This window comes from Ostrinia furnacalis, unplaced genomic scaffold (genome assembly GCF_004193835.3).
Source record: "Ostrinia furnacalis isolate ACB-3 unplaced genomic scaffold, ASM419383v2 OfSCF4318, whole genome shotgun sequence".
NCBI lineage: Eukaryota > Metazoa > Arthropoda > Insecta > Lepidoptera > Crambidae > Ostrinia > Ostrinia furnacalis.
The window spans coordinates 326,144-353,849 of NW_021134557.1; the positions used below are offsets into that span (position 1 = coordinate 326,144).

Below are 27,706 nucleotides of genomic sequence, written 5' to 3' on the forward strand. Positions count from 1 at the left end.
CACGTTTTGTTATTAAATAAATGTAGAAAGAGTGTATTGTTAGGCAGTATTGAATATAACCATCATATCTAACACGAGTAGCGCAACTATTTGCAAATACAAATTGCTTTTCCAACAAAGAAATACTGTAAGTTTCGAAGAAAATCCTTTTACTGGTCATATTATTGGAAATGTAATAGTGAATCTGTATTTTCAGCAAAAAGACCAACGGTAAATAAAACACTGGGGTCATATTATTTTGTATCAATAAGAGTACCTACTATTTAGCAACAGAAATGCATATGAATAAATAATATGAATACGGAAATGTGATATGCTTGCGACGTAAATCGTATAAGTACATACTAGTAGTGAAACCCCCAGAGGGGTGGCGCTGACTCCTTCAGAACAAGCCACGTGCTCTTCAGACTGCATTGTTTTGTCAACATGTTGCCGTGTTGACTAATCACAGGCGGGGGAAATAAGGCTGGGTTGCACCATCTTACTTTAGATTTAACAAATGCCAAAAATCTGTCAAACTCCACACAAAAAGCACACTTTATCGTTATACTACCCGTTCGCGCTATGTTTGCCGGTCCGTGGAATGCGCGTCCCCTCCCCCAACCGCGATTAAACGCAATTAGTTAATGATTAAAGCAATTAATGTGTCTTATTTTACGAAAATAACTATATTATGCAATTAATGTGTCTTATTTTACGAAAATAACTATATTATTAAAATATTATTTTAAATAATATTTTAAATATAGTTTGATAAAGTTATAGACGCTTCCCTTCGAGTGACGTCATATCGCACGCGGCAAAGTTAAAGCTAATGGAATAGTACTCGTAGTTACGTTTAAAGTTAGGTGGTGCAACTCAGCCTAAGCCTGGGGTTCGACAACATATCTGTTTGCTCAATAAAACTCCGCAAATTCTAACTTTGTATTTTAAACTCAAACTACGTTAATTACGCACTCGTTATAAACATGGCAAATGTGCTTAATTATACCCTAACAAGATTTCAGATGATCATTAGTTTTCATTTATGAAATGTATGCTTTCCATTCCTTAATTGCAAAGTTGATTCGCTCTCGCCTAATTAATTACGAATACAAAGCAGTTGCAAAGGAAAATAATTTCTTACTTAAATTATAACGATGTAGTAACCAAAGGTGCTCACATAAATTATTACACAATTTTCATTTTAATAATGTCTTTTAATGATGAATGATGATCGGTCCGGTTCTTTGTAAGGGTTATAAATTAAAGAGTTTCATGTCTGCTCTTTCCATCCCTCTGTCAATGTCAATGACTATAGCATGTCATTGTAACCATATTATGTACTTAGACTGCCCTATGACCTGTATTGTCTTCTTAACTACTTGTAGATTTGATTTTTTATTTTGTCGTTATTGTTCTGACTTTATTTATTTTCCTACGAACTCGATTCTACTCGCTCCGACATTATCATAACAGTAATATGATCAGCCATTACCTTACTTAGGAAACTCAGATAGGTATAGTTGCTGACGTCAGCGCGTTGCAGCTGTTACGTCAGCGCGGACTGCACCAAGCTGATGTAACTTGTACTAGCGTGGGCGCGCAGGTGCCTTTTCATGTATTGAAAAGGCTTAGCCTAGGCGCAGACCACTGATTTTTATTTGGCCGATAGTTGGGCCCGATTCTAATATGTATGAATAATTGGCCGATACCAAATCGGTTTAATGTGCTCACTCCATACTGATTAACAGCCCGACCCAACTATCGGATAACTAAAAATCGGTGGTCTGCACCTAGGCTTAAAAAGCGAAGAAAAAAGGAGATGCGCGTGAGACACATAGTATGTGAGGATAGTCAAAGGGGTTTTGGTGAGAAGTGTCTACTATGTACCTACTTTCACTTTATGTGAATTATTTTAAAATGACATCAATGCCTCGCTGCTGGACCAATGCTTGGCCCAAGGAAGTCCACAACGACCGCCACCTCCCGCGACCTTCGCCAGATCGTCGGTCAACCTATTTACATTTCAAAGTATTTATTTAGCCCCATAGTTAATTCGCACTTCTCCAGATTCGGTGGTTCTATTTAGATAACACAATATGGTGTTGATATGTTTGCGACGATGACTATCTGCTGATAGAAAGACCGTATGACCAGTATAAGGACTCCATTGATTAGTTAATAAATTGTCGCCTCTCTTTGGGTGGATTCAAATAGTAAACGTAATAAATTGCCATCTATGATAAGATAATGCAAACATTAGATACCTTGATATGAAAGATAGGGCGCGTGTTAAAGAGTGCAAGGATAGAGGGGAAGCCAGGACAGACAAATTGTATTTAGATTAGACTCATAAACTCTGTTCTAAAAGGAGCCTCTAGATCATTTTGCTCCTTGTAATTAATGAAATATTTATTACTAAAGCTAGCTAGATGAAATGAACAGAAAATCTTTCTGGAGATGTTTTGTATGAATGTTATAACAAAGTCGCGGACGAAGTAAGGGTGCATGCGCGATTTTCTTTATGGCGGTCGGCGACCCGCCTCCTTACTGCTAACAAGCCTGGCCTGGATGTGTTTTAGTTATTTATTCTACAAAAATGTGTACGTTGTTACTTTTGTGAGCTAATTATAGTTACATGAGCAATGTAAATAATGTTCGTTGGTCAGATCTAATGGTCAAAGTTCGAAATGATTACTGATGTATTCTTCAAATCGTTATTGCTGAGAAGAAACTTCCAACTGCCTAACTATATTTATTATCTCTAAAATAATTAGAAACGCGGAAATACGTTATAACTTGTATTACGCAAAAGCTTTCTTGGGCAGACAGGTCCAAGTTGGAACCTAGTTCAGTAACTTTTTTTCGACGTAGGAGGGCAACACTTCGCTTCGTAGCACTGTAGCTTTGTCAGCACTGTAAGCTACGAACGCCATTCTTTACCTAGCTGAGACTGATTTCAGCGACAAGCGCAGTTAAAATGCTGTATTGTCGTTTACGTTGACTTGTACAATAAACAGTAATTTATCTAGGAAATGATTCTACTTGATCTTTTGCTTACTGTGTCAATAGATACATTAACAAATGGACTTCGAACGATTGTTGTCTATTTCAATCAAGTTGATCATTATACTGTTTACAATACCATTGAGATTGAAACAATTCTGTTGCGATAGGTACCAATAGTTTTAAAAGATTTAATGATATAAATTTTTACTGTACATTCGTGGTCCCCGTCAAAACATTTAACCTCTAAGACGGCGGCTCATTCAATGCGCAGTAAAGCGCGCGCCGACGCATCGTTCGCGTTTACGGCGCGATACCGCGTTAGTGCGATACAACGCCTTTACGACGCGCGTTAGAACCAAAGCACACGATGCGTTGTGCCGGCGGTGCGACGCCGGAGCGGTGTCGCTGCGTTGTCTTACATAGAAACGTCTGTGGCAGGCACACGAGCGGTACGGCGCCGTGACGCGCGATACGGCGAAATGTTTGCGGTACGGCGCCGCAACGCATCGTGTGCTTTAGCTCTTACTACACCTTTGTGACGACATGTCGCAATTGCTCGTAAACGAATATCAATCTCAACGACGTCTGTCGTCCAGTGTTTGGCTGTTTGACTCATGTCTTCGTGATTACTACCTACTGTCCAATGTGTCGTTACCAGATTGTTCATGCCACGGCACTCGTTGACCTGATTGTTAAAATGAAAATCATGATTTCGTGCTATATTAGATTGAATAAAAATATTCCTGAGGATGCTGAAAAGTTTTTGAATTTCAACTGTAGGTACCTAAGTAAACAGTTTTAAAGTTTCTTTTATTACCCTTAAGATATCCACCGCATATCCTCTCCTAATGCAACTAAAAGAGCATTTCCGTAAGACGAGTCTGCGCGGAAAGATCACGGCTGCGGAATAATAATTGTATTACGGAGAGCGCCGCCATCCATTATACTCGGCCGCTGGCCAGGGCTGCTGGCAGAGAAATACGGGGCTTATGTGGCACAAATAACAGCTATATTATGCCCAATTTAGAATACGTGTAGAGCTGACGTAGAAAAGACCAAGTACAGCTGTCTGGTGCTGCTCCCGAGAAGGGGAGTACCAATATTAACCAATGAGTGTGTGAATGTGAGTCACTATACTATTGCTATTGGTTAGCGGTGTCAAAGCTTTGCTCTTCTCCTGTCCTCTTCGCTCTAGACCTGAGCACTGGACAGTACATATTTAATTGGCTTTCTTCTTATTAGCTGTCATGGTGATAAAAGTTGATACTAATATTGCTAGGTCAAAATTAAATGCTATTAACACTCTCCTCAGCAATTCCGCAAATGCAAAATAAATGTCATTGTTTGCTACAACTGCAAAGGCCCTGAAGGACGTCAGCTAATCCGCCCAGAGACCAGCTCGTTAGTGCCAGAAGTTCCAGTTTTCGTGGTTAATGCGCCTGGAGTTCGTATAGCAATAACAATGGCCTACATTCCAATTGTAGACCTCAGTAGCCTAGTTTCGTAGTTTTACAGTTACCTAAGTACCAATATACGAGTAGCAAACTCGTCTAGAGGGACGGCAGCGCCACCTATCATCGGCATGTCTTTTAGACTAATTTAGGCTGGATTGCACCATTTTACTTAAACTTTGACAAACGTCAATAATCTGTCAAACTCCATACAATAAAAACACCGGTTATCGTTATAGTTACGGCCAAAGTTAGATGGTGCAACTCAGCTTTAAAATCATTTTGTCTGTGGTGTGTTGGCCCAACCCTACGTTAAGTATTTGACGCTCATAGAATCTGCTACGTATAGTCGTTCATCTTACACTTATCTACCCGCTGTACTTAGCTACCTGGTATCTGGAAATTTTGTTTTTTTATTTCCATAATAGTACCTCGTATAAAATTTAGTTTGCCTTATTTCAATAGCTTTATTTGTAAGCAAACGATTTGGCGGCAAGTTTGTTATTTGTATTTCAAGTGTTGCAATGACGGGTCACGGGTACTAGGATAATATTTTCATACGACTCTTTTGTAGGACAAGGATGCCTTCAGTGCTACCACCGGACCCTATAGCTATTTGGATACGTGCTAATATAGTGTTCGATTATAGATTATGAGAGTAGCTGAAGTTTAACAATGCTATGTTAATAATGCTATGCGTCATGTAAAAAGTTAACAGACCGAGAACCCAACTAAAAATTAAAAAGGAAAATCACCATCGTCACATCAATTAAATATTAAGAACATCTACGAGTAACAGTGTGGTGTAGCTACCGTAATACTTACATTATTGTGCTTCTGTCGTGAAATGGGGTTATCGTAAAGTTCCACGATAGCAAATTTGACAATATGCCGCCCGTGATTGTTCAGTTTGTTAGTGAACAACTAAGAATTACGCGTCCCGGGCCAAGGCCGGGACTTGTGTAATCTGTGGACACTTTCAAAGGAATTACGAAATTAATATGAATGCCGGGACCGTACATAACTGTCGACAAAATTACCTTCGTCAAACAATTTAACATACCAATTTTTCGCGACAAGGAACTTCCTTATTTTTTGTCAATTTTCCCACAAATTACAGCTTTATCTCATCTGCTTGCATAGGAGAGTAATCAATCCTTCGAACTCTTCTCTAATCCACCTTATCTGGTTTTATACATTTCGAGTGTTTTATTTAATAGTGACTCAAAAAAACGTGTTTTTTATTTTTAATGAATAGTGGTAAAATCAAGAATTTGTAATAAAAATTCCTGACTTACGTAAATTCTCCGAAAATGAATTCCTTTAGTAGATGAATATTTGTGAAATGAAAAACATTTCAATGAAAATACCGTATGAGTTCCGTAAAAGCAAAGTAATTTTTATAACAGTGCTGTTTTACTATAAATGCATGTTGAAGTATTTTACATAAATCGAAATTCAACAGATTAATCTGTTCTGGTATGGGAACAGATTAACAGCGGAACGACACTTGCGGTGCGGACTATTTGCTGAAATGATTGCAAAAGCTGAATACAGTGTTTGTATGAAAAAACCATCATGAAATAAATATATTTTGTAGTGATTCGTACTATTGCAAGATTAATTTTTGAACCAGTTGCTACATGATGTTGACGATGTCATTTGATTGCTCGGCTGCCACGTGTAACTTGACCTCGACACTGGATATGCAGATGACCCTGTTGTATTGGTGGTATGACACGAGTGCTATTTCGTGGACTACAGTCGGCTGCAGGTCATTCTATTACGTTTGTTGTTGCAAAATGACATTTGTTACAATACTGTACAAGATTTTGTAGTTTCTTGGTCCAACGAAAGTACTTAAAAAGCATCGTTTTGCCCTATTTTACCTTTCTTGAATTAGTTTGTCATTTCTGTAGGTTGGGATTTCTCTGCACAAGAATGTTGTCAGTGTGTCAGTCAAAATTATATGTGTATTGCGAGTTGCGAGTATTGGTAATTTTCAAATCAATGACCAACCCTGAAACTTTTAACCAGTAACTAGCTTTCTAGTCTAAACTATAGAAAGTTTCCACAAGTTGATCCTGAGCTTGTGCCCACTGATTGCAAGGCTTTCCAGAAAATGCTGATTTCTTCGGTTCGTTTCAAGTTCTAGATTGCATTGAGACATCGGTGAAATGTCGGCGAAAGTTAGTTTGGGAATAAAACGCTGCTCAGTGGAGCTGCTTTTATTCTTTAGTAAGCCATGCTGATTAAGAGTAGAGGTTTTAAATAACCTTTCTATCATTAATTGTTGTCTATTTGTCTTCCCCGAAACTATTTTTCTTTCAGAGATAGGTTTCGGACAAATACTAGATAGGGAATAGGTATACACAAAATTAATTAACCAACTCAGCAGTTGGACTTGAGATGGGGATGGACCAGCTTGCTGAGCGTTACTATTTTAACTACTGATTGAGTACTTTCGTTTCAAATAGTTCTGATAATTTGAGAACGACGTGTCATGTTGTAGTAATTGTATTGCAAATAATGGTACAATCGAAGCTGGACAAAGTACCTACTTGTAGGAAAATAAGGTTAACTCCGTACTGCCTTCCAGTGTATGAACTTAAAGAACATGTTATCCAAGCTACCTGTAATATTCTCCCGTACTTGACGCCTGTTTCCATTCCATTACCTCCAGAGATAACGCGCGATCATGCGCACGAGTGCATCGAGAGCGTCTTCGATGGGCCACGACACTTGTTACCATAATTGAAACGTCACTACTTTATGATAAAGTAACGTCACACTGCAGTTCGCGAATCCGTGACAACACTCAATACACTACCACGACTGTCATGGTGTCGAAGGATGAAATAAATTTATCTATGTTACTCGTATTGAAAGTATTTTGGGACAATGAACTTGTTTTACTTGTAAATTTCGTTTTAAAATTGAAGAGTATTCATATTCCAAGTAGATACAATAGATAAATAAACTAATTTAATCTTGAATCCTCTCTTGGAAACAATTTTGATTCCAATCATTAGGAAACTTAAAAAATATTGAGCGCCGTTCGTCGCGGCGTCGTCGTTTAATCCTTCAAGGCCCGCGAATCTAGACACAATAGATAATCAATTGTTATGTCATTAATGAATGCCGTCTGGCCCTCAAGCGGTTAATCTAAAAAAAACTAGCTGGCTAAGTTCGTCTACCAATCCCGCGTTGCACTAGTGTGCCCAAGCCTTACTGATTTCGCGTAACATTAGCGCGGCCGTGTGTAACCTTTGACATGCATATCGGTCCGGAGTGAAAGGAGCTCATGAATTACCCACGTGCATATTGGCGTCACGGCCGCTTTAAAATTTTCTATGTATACTTAATTAGTTACCTGCGAGATCATTAACGTATTTTTAATCCTTTATTTTGTTTATAAATTATCCTTTTCGAGTTGAATCGCGTAAAAAAATTGGTAAGTAGGTAGGTAATTTCTAAAAGAATTCAAATGATTCGTTATCCTTAATTATTCGTCATTCTTAAAGCTACCTTACAAAAGATTGATAGTGTCGTTATTACTAGGTATGTACGAGTAATGTTTGTGTAAAAAGATTATGAGACAGGTAGCAAAATATTTGACGATTTGTAAGAACTATTTAATAGTCTATACAAATAAAGAAATTTTTACTTTGACTTTGAAATAAAGCAAGTAGAATAACGCGTCGCTCAGTCAGACGTCTCTTTCTTCATCAATAGATTTCCTACTTGTTTATTCCTGAAGGTTTGTTTCCATTCAATTTTCTTGTTCCCGCGGGACCTTTGAAAACTTTATTTAGCTCTTATTGAAAATAACGGTACACGAGTGGTAAAGTGATTTTCGTTTTATATGTAGACAGTAGTTCCAATTTTGTATATTTTATATTTAAATATATTTTTTTTACACTTATTCAAGTCAAGGTGGTTAGACTGGTTATTTTTTTACGTTACTGTATTTTACACTCAAAGTTGCCTACCTTCAAATCGAAGTTTAAACTTCTGAGACACTTATTGCCCTTAGTTTTCTTATACCAATTAATAACAAATACAACCTCTGCAATAGTGACTACATTGAGAAAATCCTTGGGATCCGTGATTTATCATGCTACTGGGCCATGGGACAGACGAAGCTACAATAATTCGTAATAGGTCATAAATATCTTCCAAGTCAATAATAAACCAGACGAGCACGGAAACACTCAATTATTTCATTAATAAATTAATCGTAGCAGGAGCCAAATGAATCATGCAACCAAACATTTAATTATTAACACAATGAAAATTCCCCATTCAAAAATTAATCTTAATAAGCCAGCGTCAGATAATTTTAAACCGCAAACCAACATTAAATTTTGATGGATCTGCTATAGTATCAGTGAGTTGGTATTTGCTAGTTATTCCACAAACAATGCATGTGCAATAATGTGCATCTATCAGTGGCTCCACCTCATTGCTTTTAATAAATTGAGGTGAATTTTAACCATGCTTAATGCCGTCATATGCCGGCCGATAGTTTAACGTGCCCTCCGAAGCACAATCATCTGGAACTGCAATCGAACAGGAAGCAATTACGCAAAGAGATTCTAAACTATACGTGTCTTGCCTGGGTATTGTACCCGTTATCCCTGAGCCCTTTCTTACCACTGGACCACAGAGTTGTAGGAAAAGACACACACAAGTCTTTTTCGGAGTACAAACGTATGACCTGCGAGACAAACAGAATAGCACCTTTAGTTAGGAAGACGTCAAGAAAAGCAACTTCTGGATGGCGCTCCATTGCGCAGGTAATATGCCGTTCGCGTAACATATTACTGGCATTACTGACGCAATTAACTGAAGCGATCTCTCTACTGGTAGGGTTGATACCATTTGATACTTACGCCCGATAATGCGTATAACGTATAACGTTAACAATGGATAAACTTATGTCAAAGTCCTAGCTACGCCATTATTTGTACGTTTGGTACAAAAAGAGCTGTTTCCGTATTTCACTCTATTATAAAGATTATTACACTTTTTAATATAGATTTGCTTAAAACACATTGTCATCGGAAATATCCAGGATTTATGACAGAGCGAGCGACACTCTTCATAAGAGGATTAGAAGACTCTCAGACTTTAATGAATAAGTGATGGATTTAAGGCACTAACGTGAAAGCGCCATGAAAGCCTATTTTCATAATAAATGACTTTAAACAGGAAAACGGACAGACAGCCGAAAATTGGACGAAAACTTATTAAACTCGTGGCAGACCTTAAGAGCTAGGCGTCCGTCATACGCACAGCACGAAACCGTCTGAATGTTCACAATCTTTTTAAATCAAAAGTGTAATATCCTCGCCAAACTGGGACTTCTGAATGGTCCCAACCCTGCTCTCGCCTCATTATCTCCCGCAAGCGATATGCAGCCGAAAACATTTGTTGGTTTGATTAAAGTTTGACACGCGCCATCGGAATTATGAACTAATGCAAACTGCACATGAGTCATTTGTAGCATTGAATAGCTTTTTCTGATATATCTGATATGACGCCCGCGACTTCGTAGGTACGTGTGAAAATAATTTCAATAATATTTCCTGTTTTTGCAACATTTTTCTTTACTGCTCCGCCCCTATTGACTATAGAGTAATGTTATAATATGCCTTAACCTAAAGCCTTCCTTGATAAATAGATTTTTCGAAATCGGACCAGTACCTTCTTCCTGAGATTAGCGCATTCAAGCAAACTCTTCAGCAGCTTTATAATATTGGTTTAGATTAGTATAGATATAGTCACGTCAAATTAAACTTTCTAGGGTGTTCTTCAGCAAGTTGCGGTGTTATTCGAGTCTCAACTCTATTATCCACGTCCCCCGCGTCAGACAGACATCCTTTAAGACGATCCCGACACTTTTGTTGGGGGATCCGTTAATCTCTAACGCCACTGGGTAAATAATGAGGTCGCAAATTCGCAATTAAACAACTGTTCAGTTAGTCGATTTAACTTGAAGTTAGTGTTGTGGAAACGTCGATGGCTTGATAGATAGTATTCCAGAATCAATTGTTGAGTAGGTACTACTTTTGAGTTAGGAATAAATAGTATGAAGTTTAGTCTAATTACATCGCGGCGCATTGTAAATGTGAGTACTTGTGGGTTGTAATAACTACTGAAGTAGTTAGTCCGACGAGAAAGTGCCACAAGTATCTTGCTTGCAATAATTTTAAATTTATTTTATCAGCTATATCAAGACGAAACTAGCTGAACGGTTCAAGCATCTGCTGATCCGAGCGCTAACAGGGATATTGTGTTGGACCCCTTCTAGGCCAAGTGCATATTTAGCTTCTGGGGCACACAGGAATATTAGTAATTTGTAAACCGCATTTATATTCCCGACAACTTTATTAATTGAGTGGCAACATTTTTAAAGCATATACACTACTTTTTATTTTTTAAATTTATTTAGTGTAAAGGGAATTAGTTAATTAAATTGCTGGCAATAAGAATCTACTAACACCAGAAAATAGTCGGCCGTCGTCTCTCATCCCGGAGCGTGTGTTTCCCTAAAATTGTGCCACCTGTGTGCCTACCATGAGTTCACGTTAGGTGAGCTCGCTAGCGAATACGTCAAAAAATTCTATGAAGATTTTATTTCTTGAAAGTAGCCGCTAGGGGCGCTGCACAATATGTCATACATTTAAATGTCATTTTTTTACGCAGTCGCTAGCGAGCTCACCTAACGTAAACTCATGGTAGGCACACTGGTATCCGGTTGACCGGAGCAGGCCTCGGCCTGTCTGGGTCTCTACTCTGGATATCTTATCGTAACACCAGAAAATGGTTAGATATATTTCTATAAGATATACAGAATCATTGATATTTAATTTTATTCCTTGCAGCACTTTAATTGACTTCATTATAATTATATCAGTGCGCGGGAGCGCCTGATTTAAGCCTGCCTAGGTTTCCACCTGAAACTTTTTCGTTGTTTACAGCTCCGTGTAGCTCCAAATACTCGAGCCGAGGAGCCTTTCCAATTAGTACTTTGCACGTCTGAAAATAGACTTGACATTTACTAAAAACGGACCTAAGATTTTCATAAAAAGACCCGCCAACTAATTCAGCTGTAACGATCATGAATTCACGCGCTTGTTTATTTACACATGTATTTGTTGTTTGATAGAAGTAATAGATTCAATGTTAAAAAAATGGATACTCACTCATCATTTCTGCCGATTGCAATCCAATGCGTACTGCCGCTCTGTATCATTTACGAGTATACCTACTTGTTTTAAGTTAGGGATATTTTGTTTTTTTTTGTAAGAATTAAAAATGAATAAGTATTTATTTAATTACAGCTAGCGATGCAAATGCCTTCTCTGCTGCGAATTATGCATAGCGAAAGTTTTGAGAAAATGATCAACTTTTTGTTCTGTGGTGGGGTCTCGTCGCTCAGGTTACCACGCGGTATCGTCAGAGATTACGCGACACGATGCGACTCGACGCGATGCTACTGAAGTAGGTTGCGTTTCAAGCTACACATATGCCACTGTTGGGAAAACGCGTCGTGTTGCGTTTAAAGGACATAGGTTCTATGTTCATAGGCTCTTAGGCCGGGCCAGACGTATCGTGTATCGTGCACTTTACATGTAATGCTCGTAGTGCCGTCTACACGTAGAATTCGTATTACATATATTACACGTAATCTTACATTACACATAACACCCGTCTGGACCCGGCTTTACAAAGTCTAAGTTCTATCTATACTTAATATTATAAAGCTGAAGAGTTCGTTTGTTTGTTTACTTGAACGCGCTCTCAGGAACTACTGGTCCGATTTGAAAAATTATTTCAGTGTTAGATAGCCCATTTATGGAGGAAGGCTATAGGCTATATACCATCACGCTACAAGTAATAGCAGCAGTAATGCAAAATGCAGACATGAGCAGAGCAACAATGAAAAATGTTGTGAAAACGGGTTTTCACGCGTACGAAGTCGCGGGCACAGCTAGTATAAAAATATGCGTAGACCCCAGGACTTTCTACTCAGTTTTATTTCATTCTATTTGGCTTTGTGGTAATGTGTCAAAACAGACAAGCACTTTAGTCATAATATCATAAGCAAACGCCACGGAATACCTTCGTCACTTTATTTATCTGGGTAAAAGTGAATGTTCCTTTTGATTGAAATATAATATTCCATCAACTTTAATCTAAATTAAGTACAAAGGCCGTGACACAATTGATTGTATACTCGTACTGGCTTATAAAAAATCGAATTCTACATATTCTTAAAGTATGAGTAACACAGTAAAGCGAAAAATAAAGCTACCTACCTCACATAGCGATGGCTCCTACGTATAAGGGCGAAACTGCCGCTTACGCCTTTTTCCAATTATTTAAGCAATGATTTCACTTTGCTCTAATCTATAACATCAGTAAGAAAAAAAAATTTTTTTTCCATTAGATACAAAATAAAATTTTAGGCAAATAGGCGTATGTGCAAAACTACGCCACGTATAAAGCCCAATCATACGATTCGTCAATCTATACGAGTAGTTGCTTACATAAACATATATTTTTTATAATCCAAATCTTAAATAAAGCCATGAAAATATTTAGCAAATTGTTTTATTTATAAATTATGACACATTATATAGTTATTTAATTTTTAGCGTTAAGAGTCGCATCTCAAACTAATTTGAAAATTATAAATAACTTGAAAAAATCGAACTGCCTAAGGCATCGTGGGTTCAATTCCCGCCTTAGGCAATTCGATTTTTTCAAGTTATTTATATTTTTTAAAAATATGACACATTATGTTAAAAGACCTAACTAAATCTCGAGCACAGTATATGGGCGTATTTGCGTTAAAACGTAAAACGGTACATTAAACGACTTTTTCTAACTGATTTATTATTGATATAGCACATGATAACAATTAAAATAATTACATGCATAAATAAAGAGAGTAATCGCTTAAAATATTATATTTACGTTGTCATTTAAGTCTCTTTACGTTGAACAATATACATGAAATTATAGAAATATGCCGACGTAAAAGGGCAATGCGTAAAATCTCAAAATATATAAGAAAAATATAAAAATTGATAACAGCAGTAGCAAAAGCATTACATGTTAAGGCTAAATGTGAAATTTCATTAAATTCGTTTTAGTAGGTCAGAAGATATGACCCAAAAATATGGTTCTGGCCACTAAAATGGCTCTCCTGTAAAATTTACTTTTTTCACTTACGCCAGTATACGTAGGAGCCATCGAAGTGGCTGGAAATTGCCCGCAAAAATTCGTACACACAGACTCAATCACTGTTTGCAAGAAAATTAGCACATTCGTGCTAAGTTTGCTTTCGCACAATGCTCGCTAAGCGTTGCACTTTTGTTTCTAAATGGAGGCGCTATGAATGTGAAGGTGTCTTATTTTTTACCTCTTTTACTGTGGCAAGCGGACAGCAAAACAATACTAGTGACGTTCAAACTTGATTGGCACCTTAATGAAAAGGCCCAACAGTAGCCGGGCCTCTCATCATCTTATCCCTGTCAACTTAAAAGAAACTGTCAACTACAAAATTGTTATTTATTCTACTTAAATCACAGATATAGGTCCGAGCTGGCCTTGTCTCATTTAATATTTACATTTGTTTCTTTTGTTTGTGTTTTTCTTCATTTTACATCCACAAGCCAAAGCTGCAACGACTGTTGTTGCGCTGCCGTGATATCATTATTTGTGAATTGATATCAGTTGCAATAATAATTAAAAGGACAAACATAATTTTGTAATGTGTAAATTAACACCTTTGGCAGTTGATTGTTTATTTGCCCTCGTCGTGCTTATATCGCTGCTATTGGTATATGTGTGCACAATCCTCACGATACTCAAGAACGCTCAGCATCCCATGGAGAATGAAAATACTTATCAATACCTTTATGATTATTCTTATACGTCATTCATAAATTCATCCATCCTATTTAACTAGATTATTCATAGCTGGGTGTGTTTTAATTAATTCACGTTACGAGTACTAGCGATTTTAGAAATAAAGTTGTCGGCCGTTTGGTGTAGTGGTTCGAAACGGACTACTATTCCGGAGGTTGCGGGTTCGATTCCCGCACAATACAAACATTTGTGTGCATGAACATATTTGTTTGTATTGGACTGGGTGTTTTCTATGTATAATATGTATGTATTTACAAAAAAAAAGTATTTAAGTATGTTTATATCCGTTGTCTAGTACCCATAGTACAAGCTTTGCTTAGTTTGGGACTAGAAGCGCAGTGTAAGATGTCCAAGGATATTTTATTATTTAAAGTGACATGTATAAGTAATAGAGAGCATATTCTTTGTATACAGAGAGTGAAACTTGCAAGTGTATTTGTTGTTCTTTGTATACTTAGAGTCCAACTCATGAAGTATGTTATTCTTTGTGTACAAAGAGTGTTTGAAGTGTATTTGTTGTTCTTTGTATACCAAGAGTGTAACTCATGTAGTGAATATGTTCTTTGTATACAAAAAGTGCATTTTATGAAATGGACGTGTAATTCCTTGTATACAGAGAGTGTAACTCATGAAGAATAGAATAGAATAGAATAGAATAGAATTTCTTTTATTGCGTAAGTATACATATTGTTCTTGTTCTTTGTATACAGAGAGTATAACTCATAAAGTGTTTATGTTGTTCGTTGTATACAGAGAGTGTAACTGGCGCTATGTTTCAGATGTGTGCTTCCAACCGTTCTTCAACTTCGTGGACATGCGCGCGCTGCTGGAGAACTTCTGCGTGTACCACGTGAACGCGCCGGGGCAGGAGGAGGGCGCGCCCAGCCTGCCGGAGGAGTGAGTACCTAGTTGTAAGCTAGGATTGAGCTGGGTTAGGCCCAGAACAGACGGTGAATCGCAACTGCAACGAAACTGCAACTGCTAGTTACTTTTGAGTTGCATCTAAGTTTCTGCCATAGCGTCCGTTGAGAGACCACACATGACGCGACCAGTTTGAAATTTTCAGTTTCAGTTTCATTCATCAGAATCATCAGAAAATTTCAGTTTCGTTGGAGTTGCGTTTCACCGTCTGTTCTGGGCCTAACACCATATTACTTGGACTATAACAAACGTCAAAAGTCTGTCAAACTCCATACGAGAAAAACCGGTTATGATTATAGTTTTTCATAAAGGTTGCTTTTGTCACCTGATGTTAATGGGCGATGGAGTAGACTGTATAGTGCTGAGAGATAGTTATAGCTGGTGGTGATTATATGCAAGAAGCAATTTAAGGAAACACTCGCAATAGGGCCAAAACAGTATATTAGCTCAAGACATAAAACTAGACATCAACTTTGCAATGGAGGGAAGTTGAATCTTAACTTCGAACTCCTATGTTCTTCTGATTAATTTCGTTGCGGATCCAATGACAGTTTAACTTTCCCCTGGGACAAACTTGATCTTCACTGGCTGGGTCTTTATTGGCGATCAAGCTGTAGATCCTGGCTGTATAGTTATGGTTAAAGTAAGGTGGTGCAACCTTTTGAATTTTTTAAGCATTTTTTTAAGTATATCAAGACGGGTTATTTGGCCGCAATCATACCTGATGCAGTCTTGGGTGGGTACATAACTGCCCTGTAAATTCATTCTCACTTTGAAGTTAATGGTGTTCGGAAAACAGCAGCGAATTCCCTAGCTGTTCGTATTATAAAAGAGTTAGTTAGTGCGAGCTGGTAGAATGGGTCCAAACAGCACACAAATCTTGGTTTAGTCCTATTTTTAAATATCAGCTTATTATAATTTCGCTCTCATCAACTTTCAAGACAGAATCAACGCAACTGCTAGACCAGTTTTATTCTACATACATACTACATACCTACTTTATAGAGGTCTCATACCTTTATTTTCCAACCGTGTACAAAGCAAATGAATTTAAATGATGCTTAGTTAAAATACTTTACGTATCTAAAAGAGCTCCACACAATTTCTTTTAATCCTTGCTTTTAGCTTAACTAAAAGAACTCTGGCTTAATTCACAAGCAAATTAGAGGGCTTGCCGTGCAAGTAGCACGTTTAATGCGACCCACACATACATAAAGCAATTTAATTAAAACCTACCCCCTCTACCCCCTACGTGATCAATGCCGCACGTGTCGACAAAAATCATGGGTTCTGAAGAAAAAACATAAAAGGACAAACTGTCAAGTTCGAGTCAAGATTGTGCAAAGATTTCCTCCAAAGTTATAGGTTGACCATCGGTATACTCCTATGTATTAGGTATGTACTACGCACATATCTCGATCCGAACACTCACTGTACTGCAATCTGTACACCTTACTTTGGTTCGACTTTGACATTCAAGCGAACTAACGCAACAAATAGTTTGGTTAAACGATAGAACTAATGTTTTAACGGTGCAGCGAACTTGAATTTTAATTACCTACGTCCTAAATGGAGCAAGAATTTTGCTTACGATAACTTGTTTACCCTTTAAAGCTCTATGAGGTTGACCTTCTAGAAACACACAGAAGTTCCAATTATTCATCAAACTTGTATAGCGATAGCTTCTAAAGCTCTATAAAATAAAATTTCCTTACGGGAAAACACTCCCAAACGACTTGACAGCTGTTAGTTTTATGAGAAGTGACCATAGTTTTTGTAATTGACAAGTGATTTTATTTAATATAGAAATCTTCTAATTGAATTGCGTGATCAGTGATCACTGTATGTGGCGAAAGTCTACCATTCAAGTGAAATCATCATGAATATTTCTTATTTTTCTGTTAGTCTTGGTCTTTGCCAACCACGGTCACAAATCCCAAAGACTACTTCTTGGATCCCTGATCAGCATCATTTGCTGATGACTTTCCTTCCAGAATCGGATTATTTTTTGTCGTCCATATTGTGTTGTCTTTACAATCTGGCACATGTTTAGTACAACTAGGGCCAAATAGTTAGTGACACCCAAAGTGATAAAAAAGTTGACAATACAACCTTATTCCAATTGTAACAAAGACGTGTTGCGAACTTTTTGGCTACTTTGGGTGTCACGATCTATTTGACGCTGACTGTACAAGTCTAAATGTATTTTAATTCCATTCGTCTGTACCCTTCGTGCTGATATGGCTATACGAAAATAGCTTGAGTACGTGTGAATATTTTTTCTTGCGAATCACTAAAAATATATAGGGTGTCAGATATAGGTTGACCAAAAACTCGGTAAATGGATAACATTACAATAATTATTATTCCTATATAACAGTGAAATCCCGAAGAAAATGGAAATGTCTTCTACGTAAAAATGTTGTTAAGCTTATCTAGGAAAATATTCTGCTAAGCACTGTAAATCACTAGTCACTATGGTATTACAAAAACAGTAAGTAGGCGTATATTTTACAATACACTTAGTATCTAGGCTGAGATTTCGTTGAAGACGGCAGAACAAAATATAAAAAAAGTATCTCACTCGGTATAAGTTTAATGTAATTTTTCCCAACCTGTTTTCTACGCCCTGTATAAAGGAACGTAACGTTCTCAATGTAAGATGTTTTTTTTTGCTCCTTCAGCCGCGCAGCCCGGAACGTGTAGATGTGCCTTAATGCCTTCCAAGGCAATTAGGGCTGACACCCGTTTTTTTATTAATGTCTCCCGCTTTATTTTCAGCGTGTCAAGTTCTCGTGTATGAGTTTTGTGAGAATGTTTATCTTCTATTTGAGATATTACAAGTTCTAGATAGTTAAAACCTTTTTATTAGGTTTCTGGTGGCAACCAGAAAGATTACAGCATTTTTCAGTCTCTAAATAAACTAATTTTTTATTCAACTTAAATTATTTGAATCTACTCAAATTGGCTTCCAGTCCCATAAACTCAGTAGTATCTTTTCGTAGCAAATAATATTCAATTCCGTTTATTCGATCCACCTAAGTGGATTATCGAGTATCTCGTACACTCCGAACGCTTCACTTATTCAAGCAGCTGTTTTATGCGCCCGCCGCTGCAGCCTGCATTGGCTCGGTTGAAGTGTCCCGTAATTGAATAGATTTCTATTTCACGCCGTCTTTGCCGTCACACACAAACACTATAAGGACACAGAAAACGTACCGCATGTAGAATGATTGAAATTTTGCTGACAGCCCTGCCACGCCACTCGACATGCCACGTTAAAAATATAATGTCTTGTCAATGCAACTCAATATGATGCCACGATATTATTGTATCAAGCATTGGTACCTACTAGGACTATTAATATTTTTATTGATATCGTAATACGGCTGACGTGTCTCAATCATTTTAATGTTTTACGTGCGTATCGGAGCACGAATCTTCTCTGGTATTAGGTAGGTACAATCAAGTTGATTCAAACGTTTCAGACATAATCATGACACCTGAAAGCAGTTCCTACGTGAAAAACGAAGCGAGAAGCTCCGGGTCGAAACCTGAAGTATTTGTACAAAAAATTCTCTCTAAGAATGAACTCTAGGAATTTTATTGCTCAAAGTATTTATATTAGAAAGATAAGCTCTAATTATTCCAGAAACTGCAAAGGATCACGATAAAAATGCAAAAACCTGCGACTAGTCCGTGAACTTTCTTTTTCCCACTCGCCTGCATTGTGCTCCGGGCATTTGATTATTTTTTCATTCCCTTTGAAATCTGTAGTTGAAAGCAGCGCCTGGAATATTGCCTGTACCTGGATCGCAATAAAAGTCTTATTTTCGCGATTGAACGATTCTGAAATCTAATTTCAGTTTATCATATCGTCCTGTAGACGGTCGGGGGTGTCCCGCTGGCTCCACGTCGTACCGTAAGCGGATCGCCCTTATATCGGGCACGTTAAAGTTCAGTGTTTGTTCAAGATTCGTAATTGATCCTTTGTATTTTTAAACAATCTCCTTTAATTTGTTTTCGCAAGATGGAAAATCTTTTAATCGTAACACAGACTTTAGATTACAAAAAGAGAAATAGGGCAGCCCAGTCTTCAGTTAAATCCTAACTGAAACATATTGCTTCGATTACGGCGCGATCGTATTGCTTCTCTGTGCTCTTATTGTTGAGGTGGCCCGTTTTAAATTAAACGAAAAGTAAGTTACTACTCGTAAGCAAAGATTGTTTCAAATGTTGGTGTGTACATTATGGTCTTCAAAGACAGTTAAATATTAAATTAAACTAGCAACGATGAAAAGCTTGAAAACATAAGGTCTGTTTTCTTAAGCTTTACTTGCATCTTTTGACCGCTTCTGGCTACAGTAACGCATTCTATTATCCAGAGCGCCCTGTCATACTCATTACTCATATGTAGGGTGTCCTAAAATTAGCACGTCACACCAGGGTTGCCAACTCTACGTATTTTTACGTAGATCTACGTATTTTAAGCCTTCCTTGCAAACCTACGAACTTTAGTCCCAGAATCTACGTATTTTCTATCAAATTTGCAAAATAGGCTGAATGGGCATCGTTTCCTTTACTTTCGCGAAAAAGTTAATAAACGTTCCGTTTCATACTAACTAACATAAGAAACAGGCTTCACACTGATACGCTCACAGGATTACTTTACACGAAAAGTGGCTTAAAAAAGAACCGCGAGTCTTCGCAGGAACACATTATGCATTTTAACAAAATTATGTATAAATTTAATTTGTCTGAAAACATTTCTGAAAATGATACACAATAAAAGTGAACTTTACTACTTTTAGGGTAATATAAATTGTCGTTTTATTACTTTTACCTACCCCTACTCTCTTTATTTCACTTAGAAAAAAAAGTACGTAGATCTACGTATTTTCTATAAGGAAATTGTACCATTTCTACGTAATTTTCTAATCTGACCTACGACTTTTTCAAAATCCGAGTTGGCAACACTGCGTCACACTGACACCGGAGATAGGTGGGTCTAAAGACTGATTTACATGTAGGTATTATGTAAAGTATTTGTGTGTGGACGGGGCTTATCATTTGACACGTTTTGACAAGCAGTTTCATAGCAAACAAGAGCTTGACTATTTAAGTACGTTTGGACATAGACTTGAAATTAAATTACCTACTTAACTACTTAACACGTGTAAATAAGCCAAACAAGTCTAATAATGTCCATTTTAAAAAAATACTAAAACTGAGAGTGTCAAAACTTATGCAACTTATCTAGTCAATTTTACAATATTGCTTTTTAAAAGTACACAAACCTACAACTTCAGTTCGGGTAATCGACATGGAAGTCTCCAGCAGTCTCACCTGTGGTCGGCCATCAATCATCGCTGCCGCTTAATGGTCGGCAGCCGCTGGTATTCCAATAAATCGCCGACCCTTCTCCGCGACGCCGCCTTTTCGTTTATTGCTCAGTACCTCTAGTACGAAAAACTTTCGAGTTCGTTTCGTTTGCGTATTCAAAGTGTCATCGAAAAATTTTGTATGAAAAATTAAACAGCGCCCCCTATATTATTGCCGCCCTAAGGGGCGCTGTTTAATTTTTCATACAAAATTTTTCGATGACACTTTGAATACGCAAACGAAACGAACTCGAAAGTTTTTCGTACTAGAGGTACAGAACAGCGAGCGACCGCTGAGCGAAAGCCGTGAATAACTGAACTGGGAGTTTGTAAACTGTCAATCAGGAACAAACGGATAATTATGTTAGTCCTAGCCATTTGAGTGGATGGATGTTTGTTCTCTTTTCTGTTAAAGTTACTACATGTAGTAAAAATAAACTTTATTGCGCTTACTCTTTAATATTTGTAATGTAGGTACCCACTTCTATTCTCTAGCTAGACTCCACAGGCTATGCCACCTGCTTACATTAGAGTGATATCCTTTCAAAATAATTACACCGCCCGCTCCACAGACCACATAATAACAGAACAAACAAATCCACGATTCTTTGTTTGAATAACTTTAATTTTTAGAAATATTACAACTTGAAATGAAATGTTAAACCCTTGCCCTGTTATACATTTATTCATTTCACTTATAATCTCCAGTAATACGGCACCCGACGGCCCAGTGTGGATTGTATTAAACTAAGTACAACAAAGACATTCGGCTTTAATGCTGGAATAAAAACACCTTGTTGTGTCTCCGTGAACTTCAGAGGTATTAGTTTTCCAAAGGATTTTCCTAATGCTTCACGCTGTGCCGATAAGAGGGTTTTACAAAAAGTCTTATTTATCTACCAGACACCTCGGCAACGCGTTCCGCCCTCCGCTCATTGCGTTCCGCCCTCCGCTTATTGGGTTCCGGTTCGCTCATTACAAGTGCAGCGGACAAAGGACTTGCGCTTTTCAAACCTATCCACACTCTCGTGTTGAGAAAAATAGATTATGACTAGCGGCCGCCCGCGACTTCGTACGCGTGGATCCCGTTTTACCTCCTTCATCTATCTTACGCGGTTTAGATTTTTTCATACAAATGTTTTTTCCCGCTAACTCCCGTTCCCGTGGGAATTTTGCAATATCCTGTTATAACTAAGCTTTAAGTTTACTAAAGTACCTGCATGCCAAATTTCAAGCGTCTAACTTAAGCGGTTTAGATTTTTCTTACAAACGGATTTTCCCGCTAATTCCCGTTCCCGTGGGAATTTCGGGAATTCCTTTCTTAGTGCACCTCTACAGTACCTAAGCTACGTCCCTTCCAAATTTCAAGTGCCTATGTTTAGCCGTTTAGGCTGTGCGTTGATATGTCAGTCAGTCAGTCAGTTTCTCCTTTTATGTATTTAGAAGATAGATAGATATCTCAGACAATGGACTGTGAACTGGACTCCGCGTAGACGCATTTCAAAAGATTTTATTGGAATGCCTTTATTAAAATAACACGCAGTTCCGCCCGACCGCTTATTGCGTTCCGTTCTCGTTCCGAGTGCAGCGGGACAAAGACTTGCGCGTTTTAAAGTTATCCCTCTCATATCGAGACGTAAATGGATTACGGTGGCTCTCTACAACAATGCACGGGAACCGATCGCCGCCTGCTTTTTATTAGAGGAGCGTCGATGTCTCTCTGCAAAAGAAAACTTTGCACGCATTTCTTGTTATGTGAATATAAAGTGCCGACTGAAATTTAAGTTATGGCAGCTATTTAAAATATTTTCAGTATTTTTTTTATTGATTGGAGGCGCCATTAAGGCTGAAGTGGCGCAAAAAGTATCCTTGAATATCTTTTTTCTATTTAAACCTCATTGTAGTTAATATTTTTATTGCAGGCATTTTTACCGAGTTTTCATAATGTCGGACAACCTAATAATTTGATTAAATAGTTTTAATTAAGAGTGCTGACATAATTTTGCTTCAACAACGAATACGGACAGCCCCCGACAGCTGGCATCTGTAATTACTCAAATAACAATCGAGCTTCCCGGGTGCAGCGCATTCCGCCCTCGCACATTGCGTTCCGCCCGCCCTCGGTCGCCCGCGCCGCCCTGCGTTCAGAGGGTTAACTGGGTGAATTAAAGAAAAATAAACGTCGACTTTGACAAAAAATACGTTGCGTGTCTGTTATTTTTTTATACTAAAAGGATCCGAATACACACTTCAGTCCAGTTTTTAAAGGTTATAAGGCAAACAATATGAATCTTTATACTAACTTTTTCCCATTTTCCCATTCATCATTAATTAATTGTTCAACGTCAAATCATAGTACAAATTAACGTATGAAAATATTCATAGTACGTTAATTTGTAATTTGAACCTTTAACTAAATGGCAGATAAAATGCCAAGAATCATGCCAGCCAACCATAGAACAGGTCAATCAAAAGGTCTTTTGTGTCCTTGCGCCGACTTTTCACAAGGGTCCCAATGGAATCCCCTATACTCAATTCAAAGTACTATGTTAAGTACTTATAATGTATACTCTTTATTATGAAACAATTGCAAAGGCAGTTGAAAATCTAGCGGCAAAACATTTAACCAAGAGTTATATTGAGAGAATAGAAACATGATAACGTTCCGGTTTGCAAGCGTAAGCGAGAATGTCATTCTCATCGATACGAATATTTTTTCATAAAAATTCTCCAAAGCATATGAAAAAACTGAAGAAAAATCCCGAAACATTTTCGCGTTTCGTTTACGCTGTAGCTGACTTGCAGCGCTGTATTTTGTCCCGGACCAGCCACCGGCAACGGGCAGCGCTGTTTTTCTATTGTTTGTTTCCTTTAAAGTTTGCCTTTGAATTGATGGGTGGAGTAGTGGCTGAGCTTGATTACTGTCGGTATTAGGTCCATGTAGGCCGTCCTATACCAGCCGGAAAAATTCGCTTTGCTGGTTTGCAAACGCTCGTTGCGCGTGCTATTGCCGTGAGCATAACAGGCTACCCACATGGTGCTAAGCAATCATCTATTCGCGAGCACACCGTTCGTCGCCGAATTATTTTTAATTTACGCAAGTTTTGTTTTAAGAACTACGATTTATAAAATTATCTTCATTCAACTAAATAAATCAAATGCCCTAGCTTTTCTAACTTCGCAAGGATTCCAGATTCCGTGTATCGCCTAACACACTTTCAGAGGCCAATCAGAGGAGTTCAAATTTAACTGCGAGGCGGCTGTAAAGCTAACTTATGCAGCAGCTAACTGCGCTGACGCGTGTCACACGAGTCCAGCTAACTGAATTAAACTCGGTCCAAACGGGCCGTCTAAGTTGGATTACATATTCCCAGTCTAACACATTCGCTCAAAATTAAAAATGTCTTTAACACTTGAACTACGATTAACCAGAGACAAACAGGTTTATACTCATATCACTTTATAATTTTAATGTCGTAGAAAATTTTAATTATCCTAATTGTTCTTAACAATTTCTAACTATACCGCACCAATTACAATATTGGAGTGAGGAATTAAAATAATTGGTGTAATTAAAATTACATTATGTATTCAAAGGCGTAAGTAATTTATTGTACCTACCTAAGTTGACTTCTAAAGAGCTCTGACACATTTTCCAAATTACTTCTTCAACTTTAACCCTACCAGTCCTACTACTTCTTGGAAATAATTATGATTTTATTAACATTGACAGTCCCTTCGTTTCAGTCGAATGACGACCACTGCTGGACAAAGGCCTCCCCCATGGATTTCACCAGATCGTCAGTCCATAGCTCGCAGAGCTGATTGCCGTTGGGGCAGAAAAGTTCTAGAAACGCGAGCCGGAAGACTGTAGACTTGTGGGCAGGCCTCCCACTATTGACAGTTACTTAAAAAAAACCGCATGAAGTGTACTCACCACTTTAAATAACCCATATTGCCCATAGAGTCATCAAGATATGCTTATACTCACACACCAGCGTTGCCAGTTTTTTTTTTCGCCAAGTCGGGACTTTGGTACTTTTTGAGTGAAAATAGCGGGATTCTTCCGTCAAAAGCGGGACATAGTAAAAAAACGTATACAATCAAATGTTTTCAAATATTTATCTTTTTATTTGACTTAAAATTACATTTACGTGACAATAGATAGCAAAAGTAGCCATAGAAAATGTATTTTAACAAAAAAATAATATTTTAAATCACATTTACTCTATTGTTAAATTCGTCTTTAGAATAAAAAAAAGAAAAAATAAACCAAATCGAAATAAAAAAAAATTATTCTTTAGAATAATATGGCGTTTCAAACAATAGTCTGGTGAAGTGAATGTCTCTCTTCGAAAAGCGGGACTGAGCCTGTCCCGCGCGGGACATATAAATTTTATTTAAAAATCGGGACGTCCCGCCAAAATCGGGACGTCTGGCAACGCTGTCACATACTTACATATTTTCCCTTTGGGATTCTGTTTCATCATCTTACATCTTATACACAAGTTAAAATATCTAAGACAGCAAATTGTTAAGCATAAGCTTGATGCCCCATCCCTAGATAAGGGCAGTATCTTAGTCCTTTAGGGGCGCTACGGAGATTGTCTTGTGACCCTGCACTAAATGGCTAATTTGTTGTCTTAGGCTGGGTTGCACCATCTTACTTTAACTTTGACAAACGTCAAAAATCTGTCAAAATCCATACAAAAGCACCGGTTATCGTCAAAGTTACGGTCAAAGTTAGGTGGTGCAACTCAGCCTTAGATTGAACTAGGTCAGATTTTTCAGCGCTATGGCATCAACGCCAAAGCAATTTGTTCCATCTTCAAAATTACTGACGAAGCTAGGAGTATTTCTTACATGAGCTTTTTCTTCTAGAGACGTCTTCTAGAATGTTCTGAGTTCGATTTCTAAATGGAACATTTATTCCGTGGTGAAACATAAAAAGATCGAAGTTGTTTTCATTTAAAACTTAAGTTTTATGTTCTGCACTTAATGTCACAAATAGTTTGACTTATAATAACACTATTTACATATTTTTATTGGTAATTAAGGCACTTAGTATATTTTTTAAAAAAATTTTTGCAGACGATAATGTTGACGTGACGGCAGCGCCATTTCTCCTGCGCCATGGATAAAGGCTTTCCCAAGGATTTTTATATCGACCGATCCTGCGCTGCCCGCATCCAGGTTTTTCCAGCGACCTTCACCAGATCGTCGGTCCACCTAGTAGTCACAAATATCTGAAGTTCTTTTTTGTAAATTCAATATTGTTATTTGAACATTTTGGAAAGCCATAAATTAGATCGTAATTACAGCTTTCATAGATTTAAGCAGTGACTTAAAATTCATGTAGTGTCCTGAACTTTGACCCGAAAACGAAACGAGGGTAGTACAATAGAGCCCTCATAAACCTGTTTCCTTCAATGCCGCCTTGTTGTTGTTTTTATATTCCGTGAGCGTTGTTTTACTTCGCACCCCTTTCAACGCCCCCATAAGATACACCTATAATAATGATTATACGAGTATTTAATGTATGTAAATTAATTATATCTAGAACTAGACTGTGGTTATATAAGACTTATAAGTAGATGAAGCCACACTCCTGCCTGCTTGTTACATTTAAGGGCTAGTTCTCTCCCACTGTTACATCCCGTTTTTTGCAGGAACTGTGCTTTACAGGATACCGCTTAGTAGTATGTTGTAATAATAACGTTCACACGAATATCCCGTTTGCAGTGTCCCGCAAAAAACCGATTCGTTAGAATTTGTAGTTCGAATTTCAAACAAACATGTGTGCTCATACGACAGTCCTGTTTTGTGGACTTCCTGCATTACTGGATCCCGCAAAATTGAATTGCCGCAGCAACGAACCCTTAATGCAGTAATTTTGACCTTCTGACTAAAACATTGAGTGACAGTGACATTAATTTAATTTATTTGTAGGGTATAGGTAGGTTAATTGATTCTGTTGCATGCCGATATGGTATGATGTAGCTGAACAATATTTTATTGAGTGGCCTGTATGTAATAAATTTTATTATGCAATAAAAATATTTGATTTAAAAGCGTCAACGAACGCAATTTGCTATCTTATCATACTCCAAACAAACGATTAACTAATGAAATAACATAGTTGACAATTTTAACTCGAGAGTCTCAAAAACTATCGACAGCACCTCAAGCTATACGTTTTTGTTGCCGTCCGTACAAAAGATTAGCTGACATTACCGTCGTCGGGAACACCGGTTCTGGGAAAACAACGTGAAATCCCTAGGAATGCCAGTTGATGCAGCGTTATATGTATAAAACTGTAGAAAATGTGATGGAGAAAACAAAGTTTCCTTGTCTATAATCTAAGGCTGAGTTGTACCATCTTACTTTAACTTTGACAAACCTCAAAAATCTGTCAAACTCCCTACCAAAGGCACCAGTTATTGTCATAGTTAAAGTTAGGGGATGCAACTCAGCCCAAAAAGTCTAGAATTTTGGTCCTGTCTGTAACATTTCAAAATAGCATTGGGGAATAATTCGGATAGTTATTAGAGAGCCGCAAAATATAAATAAAAAGTGTCAATTTATATGTAAAATAGGCCATTTCTTCGCAAGAATTTACCAGGTTCGGGACAATTCCACACAAAGGGTAAAGTAAAATTATTACTGTTATCTGCGTGTTTACCAACTTTACTTTCAATTTAATGACACTTTCCATTGGAAAAAACTATTAAAACGTGATTTAACAACGGAGGCAGCCAACAATAGATGTTTTATTGTGAATGTGAACATGCGACTGCGGTGGACAGACCCGAATATATCAAGTCCTTTGTAGTAACAGTAGGGCTTCTGATATTATCGCCAAACATGTCGTAGACTGGGGAGCGTCCTTGACGAAGTTCATACGAATGTCAGACGAGTGTAACTCGCTTTAATAATTTAATAGTCAATATTTACACAAAAGAAATGAAAATACAACAACAATGGTGTCACTTGCCCTCTTTTCCGAACTGCCCTCTA

At 37.7% G+C, this 27,706-nt stretch overlaps 1 protein-coding gene across 9 annotated transcripts in view; it reads left to right on the plus strand.

Moving 5' to 3' along the window:
* Nucleotides 1-27,706, plus strand: part of MESK2 (misexpression suppressor of KSR 2) — a 153,835-nt gene that overhangs the window by 64,495 nt on the left and 61,634 nt on the right. For all 9 annotated transcript variants that reach the window (XM_028313657.1, XM_028313653.1, XM_028313656.1 and 6 more), the window contains one exon: nucleotides 15,167-15,284. In XM_028313657.1, coding sequence (XP_028169458.1) covers nucleotides 15,167-15,284 — 118 coding nt within the window. The remainder of the gene's footprint in view (nucleotides 1-15,166; nucleotides 15,285-27,706) is intronic.